Raw genomic sequence first — 22,232 nt, 5'->3', positions numbered from 1 at the left:
TTTACATATCAACATCTATTACAGTTTCCTTAGGTGTAGGATAATAAATATTAGAAGCAATGTGGACTTTGAAATATTCTGGACCACATTCCTCGTAAGTCTGTTTTGTTAACAAATACTTTTTATAATCAGAAGACACCGCAAATCTTTTTGCTCCATACCAAGCAGATAAGCTACAGTTGGGCATAATATTCACATTAACCGTTGACTTGAATGGCCTAATTGAAATCAAATCTTTCAACAGGCGATCCTTCAAACCCTTCAGGTTTGCTAAGCCACCAGTAACTATAATATTTGACGCCAGTTTCAACTGATGGTCCTCGTTGAACAGTGATATAACATAACCAATTACTTCTGATAATCCTGCTTCTGACGATCCGGACATGTATGGTTTGAAAATTAGTTCGGGAGCTCGGTATTTTTCAATTCCTACATGAAGTTGATGCATTTCTCCTAAATTAGTGTTCTCGTCAAACTCAGTGGGTTCATGAGTTCTAATTATCTCTTCATATTCTAATAGTTTCTCATTTTCAGCTTCACTATCTGAGTCTCCACCTGTAACAGAAAAGTTGAATGGCTTCCACAAAGAGACATTTTTTCATTGTATCTATTGAAACCATGAGAGCTAAACTGGGTATATGCAAGAAAAGAAATTGAAATTTTTCTCAAACTATTTGATCATAAATCTGTTTCAGAAGACAACTCAAATAACGGAAATATGTGCCTCAAAAATTAATAATTGAGTTCCAGTATGATTCAGCATATAAAGATCAATAACCAATGCTCTAATTCTAGAAATGAAAACTCTAATGCACCTTAGTGAAGACAGACAATTTTGAATATCAATTTGAATAGAATTTCGTAATGTTATCAGACAACATAACACTGAAATACAGGTTTGACACAAGCATCGCACTTAAAGTCATAAACTGGAAAGAGTGAAGAATGAACGGTCATCCCGAAAATATACCCGCTAGAAACACTTTCTCAGTCTTTGTAAAAAGTTTATCCCTCAACAAAATAGGACTTGCTGAATCCATGTTGATGTCTCTGATAACATTAAAAAAAATATGCAAAACTTATGAATTCATATGCTGCTAAGTGGTGAAAGTTAGAAGGACACTTTCTCTGTCTCTTTTTAGTTCCTAGAGCCATTGCTTTGCATTCGAGCGCATTTAGCCAAGCTGAACAGAAGCTTCGTAACTGGGCGCAGCGGTCTTGCTTGAGACAATGCTGCCACCCTAAGTTTTTTCATTTGCTTTATCTTTTAACAAAAACACTTCAATTCCTACTGGTTGGCTCCTTCTTGGGGAGGCCTTCGGATAGAAACAACACAAATACACATGTTCATATATTTCATAGAACTAACGACCTCGTCGACATCTAGCCTGATTACTGGCGTAGGGGGGCGCCAGTCCTCTCGTATTTTACTTCATTACTTATTAAACTCAACTTCATTTTAGATTACACTTCATTTTTAGCTTCAACCTTTTGACCACTCTCCGACCACGACATCCACGTGCCATCTTTGAAAGCAGTCGTTAGTCGTTAGTAAAATGTTGGAGGTGACTAAAGGGGAGTATTTACGTTAAAAGGTTTTCCGAATCACTGATCACTCCTTGATACTTGACATCCTTTTTATGAATTTCTTTTAATGAGAACGAATATTAATCATGACAGGAAGCTTTGAATCCAATCCTGAAAAAATACACATAGAATATATTATTATGATGCAATTGCAAACCTATCATAATTTTCCTTTCGTCAAAGGTTTGCATTGGTCATCTTCATTGGAAAGTTAAGGTTTTTATGGACAGTATGCCATAGTGTTTGTTGCATTAGTAATGTCCTGATAGGTAAGACTATTTCTTCATATCTGGTATCTGTTTGAGGCAGATTTGTACGATAAAATTCAGGTAGGTACGTGTGTTGAAGTTACAGTGAAAGGCAGTGTGTGTTGGTTATATCTAACTCATAAAACATTCCCAGACATAGATAATAAGAATATTCAGGATAGACGTAAACATCTATACATGCCAAGATGGACGGGTTCATATTTGGACTCGCTGAATGCGCAATTATCCGAATCAAGTCCCTTTTATATGGGTACCAAATTATTCAATACTTTGTCAACTTAAATGTCGCTAAGAGAATTCAAACGGTATGTGTATAAACGTTTAATTGACAAAGCCTATCACTCTGTTCATGAGTATTCAGAAGATTGTATGTAATGTGAAAAAATTGTTAATGTCTTCATAGATTCAACAAGAATGCCAACACAGTCTCCAAATGTGAATCAATTAATTGTTATATTGAATTTTTAGTTTGATATATGATTTTAATCATAATTTTGAACTTTTTTTTCAACTACAGTTTTCTTTTAGATTTCATTATTGACTTGTTCTTTGTCATCATGTATGATCAAAAAACTAATAAATATCATTATTATTATTTTGAACACAATAATAACTGAAGGAACTTAATTAATTTTGAATTGTTCAAGCATTTTCTGAAGAAAAATTATTTTGAACAGACCTTAGTAGACAATGAAGCCATAATTATTTTGACTTAACTCTTGTTTTTTCAACAATGTTGGATGTGAAGCGTAACACCAAAAAGAAATTTGAATAGTTCAACTTTTGAAAAACTTTATATATTATTATAAGATAATTGTAGATAAAGCAACTGAAAAGTAGCTTTTTGGCAATAGGTGTTACTTTTTCTTCAACAACAAAATGTATGAAAACACCCAAAAATGATTATCATATATTTATATAATGAAAAAAATTATTTTGTCAAAAATAAATGAAAAAATATTTTAGTATTTAATGTCAAAAATACATTCCAAAAGGTTTCCCAAAAACTCTTTCATCATACCAGGGTTTCAAGGTTTACGGTACTGCACTATCTAGTCTAGTATAAAACCAAATTAACAACAGTTCACTCAATACCCAGGATTATGTTCTCATGACAGTTTTTAGGAATTACAAAAAACTTTGATTAATTTTTGGAACTAGTTTTTCAGTTTGTCTGAAAACTAAAAAATGTAAGTTTTCAATTGTGAGTTACAGTAGTTATGCAGAAGTCATCCAGTGAGAGTAAAATTCAGATAAGAATTATAAAAGATCCAATGCATTTCATGATATCATAGATTATTGCATATTGAAGACCACTAAGTATGCAACACATATTATTGATGAAGCAGATGACAATAGTTAGTGCATCAGCAAATTAAATCTCTGGACTGAATATACATACTTTCTGTAAGTTTTTAGGATGTTGAGGCAAATTTCCAGATGTCTGAGTCGTCTTTAATGAAGAAGTTAATAAGTGTACTAGTTATTTTTAAACCGATTAAATCACTCATACCCCCTATGGATGAATTAAACTTACCATCTTTACTGATCGTTTTGTAGATATCCCAATCCTCATCTCTGAGACCAAAATCATCAGTTCCTTTCTCCTTCCTAGCCAACTGTGATATTATTCTCATTCTCTCTTGCCCAGCTGCAGTTCTTCTTTTGAAAATATCTTGTTTTCGCTGCTTCCTAATTAATTTTTTTGTAAGAATATCTTGCCTCTACAAAATAAAAAGAACCCAGTTCATATATGAAATCGCGGAATACTATTTATTATGATGGCAAAAGAATAGTGTGTTTCATTTCCAGATGATATTTTTTCTTTCCTACCCGAAAATAGAATAAAAACTGTTTAAAAAAATGAGCTATATTTCTTGAATATTTCCCTGAGACTAATATTTCAAATAATTGGATTATGTTTAATCACAATTCTATTAAATATACAGAAATAAAAAAATTAGGTTTGTACATTAAGGAGAAAATGTCATGGAGAAAAGTTAATGAAAAATGTTTTACAATTCAAAAAACTTGATACCTTTAATATTTAATATATATATATATATATATATATATATATACCTTAACACCTTAACGGGGAGATGAGGTCAACTAAGAAGAAGAAGAACTCAGGTAAAACTCAACAACATTTAAATAGTAGGTAGTAGAGGGTTTATTGACTACTCTACCTCTGAACACGTAACGAATACCATTTTACCATTATAGTAAGAAGTGAGTTGAGCAAGGTCAACAAACTTCTGAACACGTAACAGCACACCTTGATAATGACAAATGAGATTTTGTCGAAACGTCGGTGAAATTAGAGATAATATCACATACACGGATCAAATACCCGGAAAAACCAGTTCAGCATATTCCTATCCGTGAAAACTTCAGATTTCATATTCGATACCTTAACGGGGAGATGAGGTCAACTAAGAAGAAGAAGAACTCAGGTAAAACTCAACAACATTTAAATAGTAGGTAGTAGAGGGTTTATGGACTACTCTACCTCTGAACACGTAACAAATACCATTTTACCATTATAGTAAGAAGTGAGTTGAGCAAGGTCAACAAACTTCTGAACACGTAACAGCACACCTTGATAATGACAAATGAGATTTTGTCGAAACGTCGGTGAAATTAGAGATAATATCACATACACGGATCAAATACCCGGAAAAACCAGTTCAGCATATATATATATATATATATATATATATATATATATATATATATATATATATATATTAGTCTCATTTGTTCACATTTGCACTATCTTATTTCTGTTTGAGGAACAGTAAGTAAATATATAATCAAACCTCTGAAAACTTTATGAAATCAAATAATTAGAAGTATAAATTACCATTAGGAGCATTTATAAATTACCATATTTGGAACCAACATTGAACTCATATAAACCAACTTATTTACTGCACTTATTGTTCAACTGGAAATCAGCTGTTTCATTGATTCTGTTAAAAATAATATGAAGCAATCAATCGATTTGGACATATTTATAATCATGCCACCAGACAAACCAAATTACTGTGAAAAATTAAAAAACAAACAAATTTTGGATATATGTCGATATAAAAAACTAATTAATACAGTTTATTGCATGATTATCACTATAAAGGGTTTTACAAAAACCTCAAGCATAAACTGAAAGTTACTTCTAAATTACAACCATTTTATACTCTAACCTATTACCTATACTCTAACCTAGGTAACCTATACTCTAACCTAGGTAATAGGTTAGAGTATAGGTAATAGGTTGTATAGCTTAGGTAATAGGTTAGAGTATAGGTAATAGGTTGTATAGCTTAGGTAATAGGTTAGAGTATAAAATGGTTGTAACTTAGAAGTAACTTTCAGTTTATGCTTGAGGAAGCTATTGTATAGCGAAACACGTGTCGCGGTTTTTGTAAAACCCTTTATAGTGAAAATAATACAATAAACTGTATTACTTAGTTTTTAAATATGGATTTTCATCAAGTATCGGCCAGTTCTATTCTTCCAGAGAAAATAAAGAGGCACTATTCCATAACAAAATTTCATACTGTGCATTTTTTCTATTACACTTGTATTCGTTTCCAACATGTACTTTCTACTACCAATTTCATATTTGACTGCATTTCATTGTTGTTATGTCTTTATTGTGAAATATTTTATTTTTATTATTTTATAATACTCTGTAGTTATAGTCCCTAATTATAAGCATTTATTGTTTCTTGGGACAATAAACTGAATTGAATTAGGTTTCACAATAAAAATAGTAATTCAATTAATCTTTTATTACCTAGGAACAGTCTCCATAGGGCTCATAATTAATTAATTTTAGAAAGGACTCATTTATTTATTGTTGTATATGTTCATTTATATTTCACACTGTATAGGTCATATTTTACCGATGTGTGTAGACAGTGAAGTCTGTCATTCTGTAATCACTTTTGTCATAGGGATTTTTGTATAAAATATTACGTATTTCTTAACAAGAATTTACATATACAATAGTGGCGACGAGGACGGGATAGAATAAAATGGATTCTGAACAATTCAGTATCCTGATTAAGACTCTTACGGAATCATTACAATGTTCACAAAAATCCAGTTCCCCAGAAGTTATTCCTTTAGAACCTTTTTGCGAAGAAACGGAAACGTGGGACATTTTCATCAAGAGACTCGAGAATTTTTTCAATATGAAAAATTTCACGGGTACCTTGGCAGAGATTGACAATAAGAAGAAAGAATGGTTGATACATTTCATGGGTACAAAAACATTACAACTTCTATACAATTTGACTAGTCCTGACGATCCGAAAACCAAATCATATGATTCTCTCCAAATTCTAATTAAAGAACATCTCAATCCCAAACCCAGCGTAATCGCGGAAGAAAATCGTTTCACAAGAACAATACAAGAAGAAGGTGAAAGCATTTCCGATTTTGTAGCAGATCTGAAGAAACTATCAAGAAATTGTGACTTTCGATGTCTTTCTTGTAATGCGTCCACCGCTGATAAACATCTACGGCAGCAATTTATTAGTGGACTGAAAAACTCCAGTTGGTTGGAAAAACTAATTCAGCTGAAAGAACCTAACAATACTTTTTCGGATTGTGTTCAAACAGCACTAGCAATGGAATCGGCTCACAAAGATTCGAAAGAAATTCAAGCATTGCAATCATCTTCGATGTCAATATCTCAAAATCAACTGAAATTCAGTCAAAACTTCAAAAGGTCATCTCCGAATCCGTTCAAGCGTTTTTGTTTTCGATGTGGTGATGAATCGCATTTAGCAATTGTCTGTAAACACGTTCGTTCACATTGTGGAAGGTGTGGTCGAGTTGGACATTTAGATGCAGTTTGTAGAAATGGAAAACCAATGAAAAATCATCCAAGTGTCAAACCTACCAAGAAATTTGTGAAATCCAATAATCAGAATCAGATACATCCAGTAACTCAACCAAGTTCTAGTGAGGTTATTGTGGAAAATGATTCTGATGATGAATTCTATTACATCAACAATATCGTAGACTGTGTGTTACCAGAATCTAAGCGAAAACCAGATAAAATTCTCCTTGATGTTCAAATAGATGATAAACATGTAGAAATGGAATACGATACCGGAGCAGCAGTTTCTTCTATATCTTATGATATGTTTAAGGAGCTTTTTCCCAATAAACAGATTCATACAAGTGAACTTCCTTTGAATACTTACACAGGAGAAATAATAAAACCAATTGGATACTCAACTTTTGAAGTCAGTTATTGCGGACAAAAAGTATTGGCTAACCTATATATATTACCTGGTGAGGTAGAACCTATTTTTGGTCGTGAATGGCTCAAAGATATAAAAATTATTCCACCTGAAATTCATCAGGTACAGGACGGTATATATTGGTCAGAAAATTCGAAATCCCAAATTTTGAATGAATTACGAAAAGAATTTAGTGCAGTTGTTGAAACTGGAATTGGTAAAATAAATAATTATGAAGCCAAATTATTTCTTCAAGACAACTCTGTACCAATTTACTGTTCTGCAAGAAAAGTTCCATATGCATTGCAGAAGAAGGTAGAAGACGAGATAGACCGCCTGGAAAAAATAGGAATTTTGACAAAAATTGAATATAGCGAATGGGGTATGCCAATAGTTCCAATTGTTAAGAAAGATGGTACTATTCGATTGTGTGCCGATTATAAGGTAACAATTAATAAAATTCTCAAAGATGATCGATATTTAATGCCTAATGTGGAAGATATATTTGCTACAAGTATGATTGGTGGTAAGCTTTTCACAACTCTCGATATCAGAGAAGCTTACCTTCATATGCCTATGGATGATAATAGCGCCAAAATCCAAGCTATAACCACAACGAAAGGACATTATACTGTTAACCATCTTATGTTTGGAACCAAGGTGGCACCAGCAATTTGGCAACGTTACATTACAAGAATCTTATCCGATATACCGGGGGTATGCGTATTTCTGGGTGATATCAAAATACAAGGATCAAGTTTCCATGACCATCTTCAGACATTAAAAAAAGTTCTGAAACGTTTGCAAGACGTTGGCCTAAGAGTTAGAGAAGATAAATGTAAATTTTTCGAGTCCAAAATTACTTATCTGGGACATACTGTATCTGACAAAGGTCTAGAAAAGACTCCAGAGAAGATCAAGGCAGTAGTCAATGCAAGAATTCCAACAAACACATCTGAGCTGAAGAGTTGGCTGGGACTAGTAAATTACTATTGTAGATTTCTCAAGAATCTAGCGACGAAACTATCTCCACTGTATAATTTACTCCAGAAAAATGTTACTTTTCAATGGACAGAACAATGTCAAAATGCTTTTGATCTTATGAAACGGGAAATTACATCAAGTGAAATTTTCTGTCCATATGATTCTAAGTTACCATTAGTACTGGCTACAGATGCAAGTCCCTATGCGCTTGGAGCAGTTCTCTCCCATATAATGCCGGATGGCACTGAAAGACCGATTGCTTACGCTTCCAGGTCTCTCAGTAAATCAGAGAAAAACTATAGCCAAATAGACAAGGAAGCTACTTCGATATTTTGGGCTTGCAATAAATTTTTCCGTTACTGTTATGGGAGAAAATTCCGACTGATCACAGACCACAAACCATTAGTGTCCATTTTTCATCCAGAGAAGCATCGTCCTAGTATGGTGTCTACTAGAATGCTTCATTAGGCTCAATTCTTACAAGGCTTTGATTACGAAATTTCATACAGATCAACAAAAAAGCATGCGAATGCAGACGCCTTATCTAGATTACCAGAAACTGCAAACACAACACATACTTCCATTGATACAGTAGCACATTACCAATTACAACAGTTGTTAGTTCTACCAGTAACGCATACTGAAATTGCCAAAGAAACGCAAGCGGATTCTATTCTAATGAATGTCTACAAAAGTTTACTTGAAGGAAAGAGAATCACAGAAATTGGATACGTTGGTAATGATTTGGAATTTTCACTTACACATGGAGTTATTTTAAAAGGTTCAAGGGTGGTTATTCCGACCACACTACGGAGAAAAATCCTGGAAGAACTACATGAAGCTCATACAGGTATAGTGAAAATGAAAGCGCTAGCCAGATCTTACGTATGGTGGCCAAAAATTGACTCCGATATTGAGAAATTAGTCGAAAGTTGCATACCATGTCAAAGTGCTCAAAATAAACCGATGAAGGTACCACATCACTGTTGGGAATACCCAAGCTCTCCCTGGCAACGAATACACATTGACTTCGCTGGTCTTTTCAGGGATAAATATTTCCTACTAGTAATAGATGCATTTTCTAAATGGACAGAGATCATTTCCATGACTTCTATGGTAGCTCCAAGAACAATTTCCATTTTACGTAATCTTTTTGCCCGTTATGGTCTACCAATCATTTTAGTTAGCGACAATGGTCCAACATTTAGATCTCAAGAGTTTGAACTGTTTTTGAAAAGTAATGGTATCCTGCACAAGTACTCAGCACCATATCATCCGGAAACAAACGGCCAGGTTGAAACATACGTCCAAACAATGCACTGAGGAAATTGACATCTAACCGAGACAATTTGGATTGTAAATTGGCCAACTTTTTAATGCAATATAGAAAAATACCAAATTCAACTACGGGAATGTCACCTGCCATGCTTTTTTTACAAAGAGAAATTCGTACAAAAATTGATTTACTCAGATACATTGGAAATGAAGACAACAAAAATTTAATTCGACCTCAAATGAAGTATTTCATCCCTGGTCAACGAGTTCGAGTTCTGAATTATGATAAAAGCTCGAAATGGAAATTCGGAAAAATTGTTAAAAGAGAAGGTTCACTGCATTATTACATCGAGGTTGATGGTAAGTTGTGGCGACGACATTTGGATCAAATAGCGCCAATGGAGGTAGATTGGTCGGATAATTACAGAAATATCAGATGTTGCTCTTACGGAAATATATCACCCAATGAAGGCATTAACATATCTGCCACTCAAAGCTCCAATCAGGAAACAACGGAAATGGACAATGAACAACAGGGAGGTATTTCTATTTCACTACCGGAGAATGAAGCATCAATTTCTGACTATTCATCTACAGAAAATTCGGATGGCAATAAAGATCAACAAACGAACACATCAAATACTGAGAAGAGCAATCAAGCAGTAAGGAGAGGTACGCGAGTGAGAAAACCTGTGCAAAGATTAAACCTCTAAATAAAGGGGAAGATATATGTTGTATATGTTCATTTATATTTCACACTGTATAGGTCATATTTTACCAATGTGTGTAGACAGTGAAGTCAGTCATTCTGTTATCACTTTTGTCATATGCATTTTTGTAATAAAGTATTACGTATTTCTTAACAAGAATTTACATATACAATATTTTTTATCATACAGCTTGTCGAAACCTAAGGAGAAATCTATTCATGACAGAGTACACCAGGATGGAAAAAGGCAGAAATTTGTTCAAAAAGGTGAGTACTGCACTGCAGACTCTTACCGTCTGTACATACAGTGGGCAGTACCATATCGAAATTAAGAAAGCCTTTCCTACTTTCGAAAGTCTAATTGAATATATATTTTACCTTTTTTCCAAAAAATCATTTAAATAATTTTGTTGAATTCAAGTTCATTGTTGAACTGCTGGTACCAGTTAATATTTGTTTGTAACCATAAGAAGCACTGGTGTAGGCACATATTATATTTATGGAACTGGAAAACCTTCAGATATGCACTAAAATTAAAATGTCATTTTATGTGAGTTATGATTCCTTAGTAATTATTGGTAACAATCGATTGCCAAATATGCGCCAAACTAGGTTAGGTTAGGTCTAAAGTGAGTGGTTCTATTCGTCCCTCCACCGCAACCTGCAAGAGTTCATTGTGGCTCACACCTATTCACACTCAACCAAATAAACCCAGCTTCTTAACGAAGCTGATTAGTTTGTATGATGAGTGGTCTTTCAGGTCAGATGGTAAGTGTACGGCTCTGCCGAACTCTAAAAACCTGATTCGGTCCCCAGCGGGGCGGGCACAAAGTATATCTGTTTAAAAAGATGTTTTTCCGTTAATCAGCTGTCGTCCCCATACGAACGACAACTCTCAGAAGTTGAGAAACTTGTGCGAGCTAAGGACTAACGAGGTCTTACCTTTCAACGTGTGATTCCTAACACGGTTGCAGAATCATTCCAGCTTCAACCATATAAATTCTCTCGAGAAAAATATCTGGTCGAGGCGGGAATCGAACCCACGGTCTCTGGTATTTCATCATTTTCCAAACAGAGGCGACACACACTGTCTTCCGACAGTCCGAGTCTCTGCATATGATGATTCAAATGACAGTGACCTGTAAAAGGCCTGTTAGACATCATAGTTCATCCCTACTGTAGTCCAACGAATGTTTGGTATCAATCTTCGAAGGGTGAATAAACACCTTAGACTGAGTCAATCCTGGAAGATTCTGCCAGAAGTCCATAAATATTCTTGCCATCCAGGTGTTCAATGTTTGTTTGGCAAAGCCTAAAGCGATGCCAATGACAGGTTCTGGTCCCGATGAAGCTGCTTGCAGCACCCTCCTTTGCAAGGGAGTCAGCAGCTTCATTGACTTCCAGGCCAGTATGGCCAGGAATTCAGACCAGAGACGATCTGTTAAGTCATCCTATCGAGGAGAGTCGTTTTTGGCAATTTGCTACCAATTTAGACGTTGCTCGGTAGGAGCCAAGAGCTTCCAACGCCGCTTGACTGTCCGAGAATATTTTTATTGACTTGTGTAAGAGGTTGAATTTATCCAATCTCTCCGCACACAATTCAATAGCATAAATTTCCGTTTAAAATACAGTCGCATAAGTTCCTAGACAGATAGATATCTCTGTCCTAGGATGCGACTAAAAACACCCGTACCAGAACCGGAAGGTGTTTTTGATCCCTCTGTGAACCAACAACTATTTGCTCTTTATATTTCCTTCGTAGTTGACAGGTCATTTCCAGAATGCTGTGACTTCCAGTGTCAACCAACAGTCTGTTGCACTCTGCATTAAATTGATTTGTGCAATTGGCGATGTGCACAAGTCTGTATGCAGTCCATCTAGCCTCTCTCTCCAGAAGAATGTGGAGAGGAGGTAGATCTAGAAGGATTTCCATGGCCGCTGACGGTGTGGTACTTATGGCACCACTGATAGCCAGACAAGCCCGGTGATGATCGATTGTATTGCCAAACATGCGTCAAACTAACTGACTATTATAAAAAAATAGGTATAGCTGAGGCACCAGTCAATATAATAATAACATGACTCAATCTCTGACGGAAGCACCAAACTCTCAAGAAGGTTCCAAATAGATGAACACTTCAATCTAGCAGACCACTATTATAATATTCATGCAGTCATTGTTCACTGTGGTTCTGGCATTGAATTTGGTCATTATTACGCCTTGGTCAATGACGAATCGGACTGGTTTAAGTTTGACGATAGTCGTGTCACGAAGTGTTCTGGCGATGTATTGAATTTATTGGAGCCTCTGGAGCACTCTACATTTTATTCCATGAAAGAGAGGACATTGGCAGATCACGATCTTCAGATGATGTGGAGCTGCCGGTTTTTCCGGGTTTTCCTGCAGCTGAAAAAGCAAATGCGCCACTGGAATCAATGAAGTCGCCCTTGAGCGCCAATTAATTTTTGATGTTATTTTATAATTTCATGATTTGTATTGAAAATAAATTTTACCAAGAATGGTTAACTTGAAAGCCTCATAGTCTATTGATAATATTGTCTATTTCTATGTATGATCAATAACTTCAAAATTATTAGGGCTGAAATATTAGACGCAATCGGCCGATACTTGATCAATCAATCAATCAATCAATCAATCAAACTGTACTTTATTGTCCAAGAATAATTATTCTTATTGACAAAGTGAATAAATAACAATGAAGTGGATATCCACTGTGTCCAATACATATGAGACAAAAAATATGAAAATATAAAATGTAAAGATGAATAATTATTTATATACACATATATACACATATATATACACACACATATATATACACACACATATACATACACATATATATACACACATATGTATAAATAAAATGTCCATATAAAATGTCCATATAAATAAGCACAACCATGACAAATAGAATGATGACATTCACTCACATATATTCGAAACTAATTACAAAACAATATCTAGACATGAATTTGATACCTATATCTTTATGCAAATATAAATGATTAAAAATGGTCATTGTAATATTCCTGCAGGTCATAATACGCTTTTGAAATGAGAAATACTTTTATCTCCTTCCTGTATTTTTTTTTATTTCTGATTGCTTTAAAATGTTCAGGCAAATGATTGTAAATTTTTTTGCTTTCGTATATTATTGAATTTTTAATTTGAGTCGACCTAGGTATTGGCAGGGAGATATGGCAGTTATTTCTGGTATGCCTGGGATTTAATGGGTTATCATTTGATAAATGTCGGTTGTGAATCAAGCATACAGTCTCCATAATGAAAAGGCATGTAAGCGTAAGAATTTGATGCTTGATGAATAGTGGTCTACAGTGATCCCTTGCTTTGGCCTTGTACAAATAACGGATTGCTCTCTTTTGTAGAATGAACACAGAATTCCATAAGGTTTTCCTACAAAAACCCCAAAAGGGTAGTCCGTATCTAATATGGGATTCTATGAGTGAAAAATATGTGTTTCTGCCAATAGCTGTACCAAGCTCGTTTGTTACTACTCTAATAGCATAACAGCCCGATGCTAGTCTTTTTTTCAAGGACGTTATATGTTCCACAAACCCTAACTTTCTGTCAATGTGTATACCCAGGAATTTAGTGCTCGTTTTGTTTTCTACTTGATGTGTTCCTAAGACCAAGTTTTCGAATTCGAATTTGAAGGTAATTATATTAGTTTTTTCCACATTGAAACAAAGATTATTTGAGTTACACCAAGATTTGATTTCGCTGAGTTCATTGGAAATAACTGTTTTTAGAACATCCACATTTTTTCCATGCCATAGGATAGTGGTATCGTCCGCAAATAATGTGAATCGTCCTGTGATTGGTAAATATGTTAGATCATTAAGGTATAATAGAAACAATATTGGTCCGAGTACCGATCCCTGAGGAACTCCTGATTTGACAGGAGAATAATCCGAACACTTCCCGGAAATCTTCACAATTTGTTTCCTGTCACTAAGATATGATTCGAACCATTTGAAGACAATTCCCCTGAATCCATAATGATGCAGTTTACTCAGCAGTACTCTGTGATTCACGCAATCAAATGCTTTTGAAAAATCACAGAATACCGCTGCAACTACCTCGCCGTGATTCAGGCTGAGATAGACATTTTCAAGAAAAGAAAATATAGCGTCAGTAGTGCTTTTCGAATTTTGAAAACCGAATTGACATTGCGACAATATGTTATATTTCTGTAAGAACTTCATCATTCTCTGTTTAACGAGTTTTTCTATGATCTTCGATAGTGTAGATAAAAGGGAAATTGGACGGTAATTTGATGGATCGTCATTTGCACCACCTTTGTGAAGTGGGATTACTAATGCTTCTTTCAAAAAGGATGGAAAAATCCCCAATTCGAAGGACTTATTTATACATTCTGCCAGGATACGTAGTGCAGTATCAGGTAAACTTTCGAATATATTCACGGAGATTTCATCTATTCCTCCCGATTTCTTATTTTTTAATTGTTTGAATGTTTCTCTCAGTTCGTGAATATCAGTTGGCCCCATGAAAAAGTTATATGGAAGTTCATTTTGAAGGTAATTTAAAGGATCAGTATGATTATCCAAGTTTTCGGTGATTTTTTCAGCTATTGTGCAGTAATAATTGTTGAGAAAATCTGGGTCAATATTAATAGGAGGTGATAAAGAATTATGTTTTCCCCTCAAGTCATTTACTATTTCCCAGTGTTCTCTTGGTGTGTTTCGGCTTTTTTCGAATCTGGATTTATAGTATTTTTCTTTAGCGCTTTTGATAACATCTCTATAAGTTCTTCTATACTTGTTGAAATATGTCGAGAGAAATTCACTATTATTATATTTCCTGAGCATATGCAATGATCTCAAGTTTTTGGCTGATATTCGGATACCGTTGGTAATCCACGGTTTTTTGCATGATTTTTTTAATTTTCGCATCGGGAAACTGTCATTGAAAAGCTGAATCAATTGTCTATGAAACATCGATAGAGCTTCAGTCGGATTAGGACTAATACTCCAGTGTGTATTCTCACAACTATTTTGGAAATTATTGAAATTTTCTTTGCTATATATTCTGCCATATTTTTTTTTAGAGCTTTCTTTGTGGGTATTCAATGAAATGGAGAAAGTAACAGCCTCATGATCAGAAAGACCTGCAGGAATAACTGAAGCAGTGACATCGTCAATGAAGTTACTACATACATAGTCAATTGTACTAGCTGAATATTGAGACACTCTAGTAGGTTTTTTTACATGCATCAAAAAGTTAAATGATAGGAGTAAGTTGTTTAAATCATGAAATTCTCTTGATTTTGTATCAGAATAATTTATATTAAAGTCGCCAGCTACTATAATTTTGGCATGAATAGATAATTGCGATAATAGATTTTCGAGACTGTCCAAAAAAGCTTTTAAATCAGTGCCAGGTGCTCTGTAGATGCATACAATATAGAGATTATTTGAACTGTTATAAACAATGGAAAACTCGAATATTTTTTCTATGAGCAAGTAGTTGAATTTAGATATGTTTTCAAGTGGAAATATATCAGTAACTTTTTTGTTTACCAATATCATGGTACCTCCATGTGTAGTAATCTGGCGGTTGAATCTGGATGCAACAATATAGTTAGGTACGAAACAGGGTTCCTCCATATTCAGCCAGTGTTCAGTGACCAGGACCAGGTTTGGCCAATTTAGAGATTCAGCGAATATAAGAAGTTCGTCAATTTTATTCCTTATTGACTGGATGTTTAGTAGGAGAAGTGAAAAGATAAGGTTGTCTTTTCTTGTCAGTTTAATTGTTTTTGTTTCACTCAACCGCACACTATTAACATTTGTTTCTTCTATCAATTTTTGGGAGCTACTTGACTTAGGCGGGGATATAAAAAATGCTGTTCCTTTTTTAAGTTTTCTAGATTGGTGGGCGATTTGTTACTTTCATGTCTTACTTCATATTCATGTTTTGTAGGGACTGTAGTGTTTCCCATTCTTCCTTGATCATCCTTTTTGGTAAATTCCATCATCGAATTGATGTGCATCAAGATAGCTGTGGCCAAGTGCCATTTTCCAATGTTGTTCACTTGCCCATTTCGATTTAAGTTTGATTTTCTCAGAGTCGAATTACAGTCGAAGAAGTGCGATGTACTCAATTTGTTTGAAAATACTTTCTTCATGAAGTATAAGTTGTTTTCATATACTTCCGAGTTTAAATTTTGTCGATAATAATGGTATGGTTGAGAGATAACAATTGTATTTGTGTGTTTTGACTTCATAATGAATTCCTCAATGAGGTGTACATTTGCCATACTTGGCCATAACAAGACTGTGTCCAACTTAGTGAAATGTCGTGAGTTATGGAGTGCCGTTTGAACTAGTACTTTGTCAGGTGCACCTGGTTTTAAGAAAGACTGAATGTGGAAGTTATGAGACTGTCTGTTGAAGCTATTTAATAGATTTCTACCTTGAGATCCTGATATAAATAGTATCTTTGGTTTTTGATGATTCTTGGATTCCAATCTAGAGTGAGTTTTGGGTGTATTCGGCATAGGAACCGACGTTATTTTCGTTTCATTTAGACAGGCTTTTTGAGGTGGAAACACAATTTGTTTTACACCAATATTTCTACTTATGCATGTATCGGTTTCTTTGGTTTGTGTATATTTCTGTACTAAGTGGTTGGATGTTTGGGTGGATATTGATATTGTTGATTTGTTTTGGAATGTTTCTAAGCTATGTTTGAGTTCACTTATATACTGCTTTGCTTCTTCTATACGCTTTTCTTGATTTTTTATCATTTCATTTGCTTCGTCTTCGGATTTGAGAGCTTCCTGCATAAAGGAGTCCATTTCCTTTTTCATTTTGTTGATGTGTCTATCTTTTGCTACACGATCCTCTGAGAGTTCTTCTATCGTGTTTTCCAAAATACTAATTTCAAGATCACGTTCATTGATGGGATGTTGTTTTTTTAACGTATCATCACAGCATATAATTTGATGATCCTTCAAGAATTTAAAATTGTTTTTGTTTCTCTGTACACATGCTTTATGAAAAATGTGGAAGCATATCGTACAGATGTAATATGAAGGAACGGGTTTGGTTTTGCAGCATTTGAAGTTGACCATTGTAAGTTATGGTTAATATTTATTCAGGTCAACTTAGTTGATTTTCAGTACGCCACTGGATTAATTCATGTGATAGGAGAGTGTTCTTAGTTATAGTGTTTTTCGTTATTGTTTTTATAACGATTGTCGCTACTTTTTATACGCACATTCCTTTTTTGCTGCTGAGTTGCCTTCCTTGATAGAATTTGGTTGTTTAACTTTTACCACACCTATTATGCACTTTTCACAAAGGATTACCATCAGGAAGTTGATCTCGCTTGTGAGTCTTTATCCGCTGAGTATTTTGGTATACAATTCAACTAATAATTCCTACTGATGCATTAACTACCACGATTATTAAGAGACGTTTGTAGCAAGTCAACCGTCTTGTCGTGAATCGCTGGAGATTCTCTGAAAATACATAACGTATTCAAAAAAAATGTTTGTGAGATTTTCATTAAACAGTTTTACAAAAACACGTGTTTCGCCATAAAATGGCTTCTTCAGGCGAACCTTTACGAAAAAGTCATTGTATAGCAAAACACGTGTTGCGTTTTTGTAAAACTGTTTAGTGAAAATCTCACAATGAAGAGTTTTTTAAATAAATTAGAACTGAATGTCTACTTTTATCAAAATCAATCTTTCAACTATGGATATACAGCTTCAGATCATAGAAACTTTTGTGTAACAAATTCAATGTTCTACAAAAGCTTTACAATTTTTATCCAAAAGAAAATTGTTATTACTAGAAAATTGAGTTCACCCAAAAATGCTTTCTTTAGGTATTATTCAAATGAAAAATTGAACTTTTAGATGAGCGAGAAACTTAATTCACTTAAAATTTTTTCCAACAGGAATTTTTCTATGCAGTATCAAATATATTCAGGTAGAAAGGAAAAAATATATTATTCAAAAATGAAACCCCGTACTAAACACATGTGCCAACTGGCTGCCTCCCTGTAAGTGTGACATTCAAACATATTATGCGTGTGGTGAGTCATACGTTTTCATGAACATGACAGTTATTGGTTGTTTCTGAAGTGTTGTCCGCTTTAATGTCAAGTGTTTTTGTAGCTCCATATCTCAATAAATATTTATTCTACTATATCATGGTATATATACTGATCGATAGAGAATTTCAAATCGTAGCCTCTTTCCAGCTTATTACCATGATGTCGTTAAGAGATTTCAGCCAAATTTTCTCTGCAAATTCAAATTGAACAGCCCGAAAAATTAACCAGGCATTTGGCAATGATTGTGTTGATGAACGCACTGTTCGACGATGGTTTGCGAAATTTCGTTTCGGAAATTTTAGCCTTGAAGATGAGCCCCGACTTACAGGGGACAGGACGAGGATTTGAGGACCCTAGTGGAGCTCGATCATAAACAGTGCGTGGGATAGCGAAGAACTGGGTGTCAGCTCCCATGCGGTTTTTGATGGTTTAAAACATATTGAAAAGGGCAAGAACCTAGAAAAGTGGGTGCCCCAACAGAAATGATCACGTTTCAAGGTCTGTTCTTCTTTGCTTTTGCGCAACCAAAACGAACCTTTTTGAATAGGATCGTCACGTTTGATGAAAAGGCGATTCTCTACGCTCAGGACAGTGGTTGATCGATGAGGCACCCACTAAAAGACCATGGTTACTATATGGTGATCACATCTATTGTGAGTAAATCGACGAAATGTACCGAAAATTGCAACAGCAGCAGCCGGCACTGTCCTGCTGCAAGACAACTCCCGTCCGCACGTTTAATAATTCACCGTCCGAGAATTTGACGAAGTTGTGCCTTGCTCACCATACTCTCCAGACTTCTCGCCAGCCGATTACCATTTTTGCATGCACTTCGATAACTTTCTCACCGGTAGACCCTTCGCTGATAAAGACAAGGCAAAACGGCTTCATCAATTTCATTGAATCCCAAGCACACAATTTTTATGCTAACGGAATTAATCGACTTGCGTTATGTTGACAAAAGTGCACTGATTCAAATGTCGCTTATTTCGAATAAATTGAATAAATATTCACTGATACATTACAGTTTAATGTAGCCTCATAAAAACGGAAAAATCTTTTGAAACAATCTAATATAATGGTCAGTGTTTCATCCAAGGAATGTTTCATGTATGGATCAAAATTAACCACAGCTCTAGAAACTTTTGTATCAATTTAGCAGAATAACCCAGTGGTATATTGAATTGTTCTGAATTGCTAAAGAGTATATTATGATTGTATTCATTACTTTTGTTCCTAAATTTACCTTTTAACATAATTGAAGAAAATGAACAGTGTCTCCAATAAATGAAAGTCTCATGTTTTATAATAGGTTTTTCGTAGAAAGAGGTATCCATGGATGTTCTGGGAAGAGGATTTTTGTTTTCATGACTGTTTGATTAAGACTTACCATTTTTTTAACATTGTCTAAGAATGAATTTAAAGCACCTTCATTTTCGAAAATCATTTTTGAATGTTTCGCTTGTTTCACAGGTGGTTCCTCGACTTCTTCTAAATTACTTGAAGCTATCTTTTGTTTTATCTTCTCTATTTTCATATTTAGATTGGCTATGCCTTTTTGCAATTCTGATACATTTTTAATTTCATATTCTGCCAGGAGGGTTTCAATTTCATCTTTGTCAGCCCCAGAATCAATGATCTCCTGAATTTCCAGTAAGTTTCTTAGTTTTTCTTGATCTTCAGCTAACCTCTCCTCTCTTTTTCTTGCATTGATTTCAGTTAGCCGTCTGGCCAGCTCACGCTTTCTCTCTTTTTGTTGTTCTACTAAAAGTATTTTTCATAAATATTTCTCGTTTAAATTGAAATGAGAGATTGAACAATGAACTATATGAACATTGAATTATATAATAAACTATTTTTGCTATTCAGTTTGTACTCTAAACATTCGTTTTGGAATTGAATCAGATATCATTCACAGGATTGCTATACATTATAGTATAAAAAAGGTAAAATTTCACTTGATGGACCACTGTCATCCTCAATGGCAGACATCCCATGTTTCAGAATAAGATACTTGCCTTATTGCCTCTTCGGCACCAATCTGGTGATTTCTCCCTTTCATTGGAAGACTCCCACATTCTTTTGAATATAAATAGAGGAATGTTTTCAATAATTTTTCAACTTACATGTCAAAGCTGATGTACTTCCTATAGACGTATAAGGAAGCTGAATTTTAGTGGTACTGGCCTCATAATATTCACTATCCGTCCATTTACTCAATTCTTCTCGATAATCAAGGGCAACAGCACATATTGAATGTAGTAGTTCTTCTGCTCGACTCAAAGTTATGGCTGCTGCATGTGCTGGATATTTCAACTGAAGAATCCTGTGAAGGAAAGTTATTACATTCCAACCACCTATATTTAATCTCCGGGCATTTTCAAATATTGTTTTCTTTCCCAGAACTGGGATCACGTGACAAGTTTGATAACCCAAGTTAATTATAAGTGCATTTTCTGAAGGGTTATCTTGTGAAAAATGGTATGCAAACTGGGAGTCCACACCATATACTATTCCAGGTACTCCATAACCTTCAAATAGGAGTTCAGACATCACTGAAACAACAAATTAAATATGGTTTAACCAATAAAATGGGTTACCACTTATTTTCTCAAAATTATAGTAAATGGATTTACTTACACTGTCTTGAAGTATTAGGATTCAGAAAAGCTTCAGTCAAAATTATTGGGTGTTCAACAGAATTTTCAGTATCAATACCCAAATGGCTAAAAGTGTAGTCAAACAAATGTTCTTGGGCCTCGAAGTGAGTTACGATATTGCGATCAAACTGAGTTTTCAGTTGAAATCTTACTGCTTCTATATTCACTATATCATTTCCGATTTGGAGTTGAGGTGTCTGAGGAATTTCAATGTTGTCTTTTTTAGATCTCTCCTTACGGGGTTTTGCAATTATATTTTTGAAAAATAGCAAAGGTTTTTCGCTGGTTGCCCAACCAACCCTGGACATATATGATCCTGAAAAGTGGAACAATAAAAAACCAGTATTTAGAAAATATGAATCTCACCATTATCAATCACTATTGGTACATGATTTTTCCTCAAATCAGACGAGTATAAATGTACGATATCAGGAGTGAACTTGCTATCTTTGAATTCCAGTACATCCATTTTATTCAAAAGCTTTTTGAGTCTGTAATACCACAGGTAATGTCTTTTGTCTGATATAAATTTGAATTTATTTATCTTTCACATCATAGTTTAGCTGTGGTACTTGATATCATTATGCTTGATATTGAAACTTTCTTTAGTTTTATCAATTTTTACATAGAAATGTCTATGGCTTTTTCATACATGAACTTTTTATATTTTTAATTGTTATTGACTTAATTTTGAGGTTACCCATTTGCTTCTTTGAGATATGTTCCAAAAATAATCCCTTCTCAACGACTACTTATCAGAAAAAATGGTATTCAGTAAATGTAGTTGGAAATTAGGTAAATAGAGGAAGGTATTAATTATAAATGGGTAGCTTGATAATAAACTGGTAAATAGTTTGCTTAATATAGGAAATCTCTTCAGAGTAATATCACAGATACCCGTAGTTATATCACATATATGCAATTAATTATTGAAGAGGTTAAGGAGTAGTGAAAGGTTTTCATCTAACTGTTCATTAGTAAATTATTGGATTGTTTTCTTCTGTTAGTTGATCTCAAGTACTTCTAAGAAATTAAGTTCCAAGTATTTTGTTTCTGAATGTAAAATTTCAAAATTTGGATAAAAAGTATGTTTTTCATCTATGTGATTTGAATAATTGGAATCTCTCGTGTTTATCGAAGCATCTTTTATGTTTAAGAATGCAGGTTTTGAATTTTCTGAAAGTTCTACCGACATATATTTTAGAGTAATCGCTTCACATTTCGATTTGTAAATCCCAGATTTTTGTGATTTTCCGGATTTAGTTTTATTGTTTTTAATGAATTTGCTTAAGTTATCATCAGGCTACTCATTTATAATTCATATCCCCTTCTATTTACCTAATTTTAAACTAC

The 22,232-nt window shown here is 34.3% G+C and overlaps 1 protein-coding gene across 1 annotated transcript; it reads right to left on the bottom strand.

Annotated features, from left to right (window-relative positions):
• Arp5 (Actin-related protein 5) lies at positions 1-22,202 on the bottom strand. Its single transcript, XM_023169308.2, has 6 exons — positions 21,246-22,202; positions 20,860-21,195; positions 20,346-20,774; positions 19,610-19,983; positions 3,394-3,580; positions 1-555 (listed from the first exon to the last, which is right to left on the bottom strand). Exons 1-6 carry the CDS (start codon positions 21,346-21,348, stop codon positions 2-4), a joined length of 1,983 nt encoding a protein of 660 aa, XP_023025076.2. The 5' UTR covers positions 21,349-22,202; the 3' UTR covers position 1.
• Between the last annotated feature and the right edge of the window lie 30 nt (positions 22,203-22,232).

Source organism: Leptinotarsa decemlineata, unplaced genomic scaffold (genome assembly GCF_025532065.1).
Source record: "Leptinotarsa decemlineata unplaced genomic scaffold, Ldec_3_MD MMD2_tig00026299_RagTag_RagTag, whole genome shotgun sequence".
Classification (NCBI taxonomy): domain Eukaryota; kingdom Metazoa; phylum Arthropoda; class Insecta; order Coleoptera; family Chrysomelidae; genus Leptinotarsa; species Leptinotarsa decemlineata.
The sequence above is the reverse complement of the archived record's forward strand: the minus strand, read 5'-3'. Positions and strand labels throughout refer to the sequence as shown.

Bases quoted from the DNA above. Each gene is read 5' to 3' on its own strand.
- Arp5 (XM_023169308.2), bottom strand. From the start codon at position 21,348: ATGGATGTACTGGAATTCAAAGATAGCAAGTTCACTCCTGATATCGTA. The intron at 19,984-20,345 runs GTAAGTTGAAAA...AAATACTTTTAG, and splicing joins AAGTACATCAGCTTTGACAT to TAGAACAACAAAAAGAGAGA. The intron at 556-3,393 runs GTAAGTTTAATT...TTTCTGTTACAG, and splicing joins CAAAACGATCAGTAAAGATG to GTGGAGACTCAGATAGTGAA.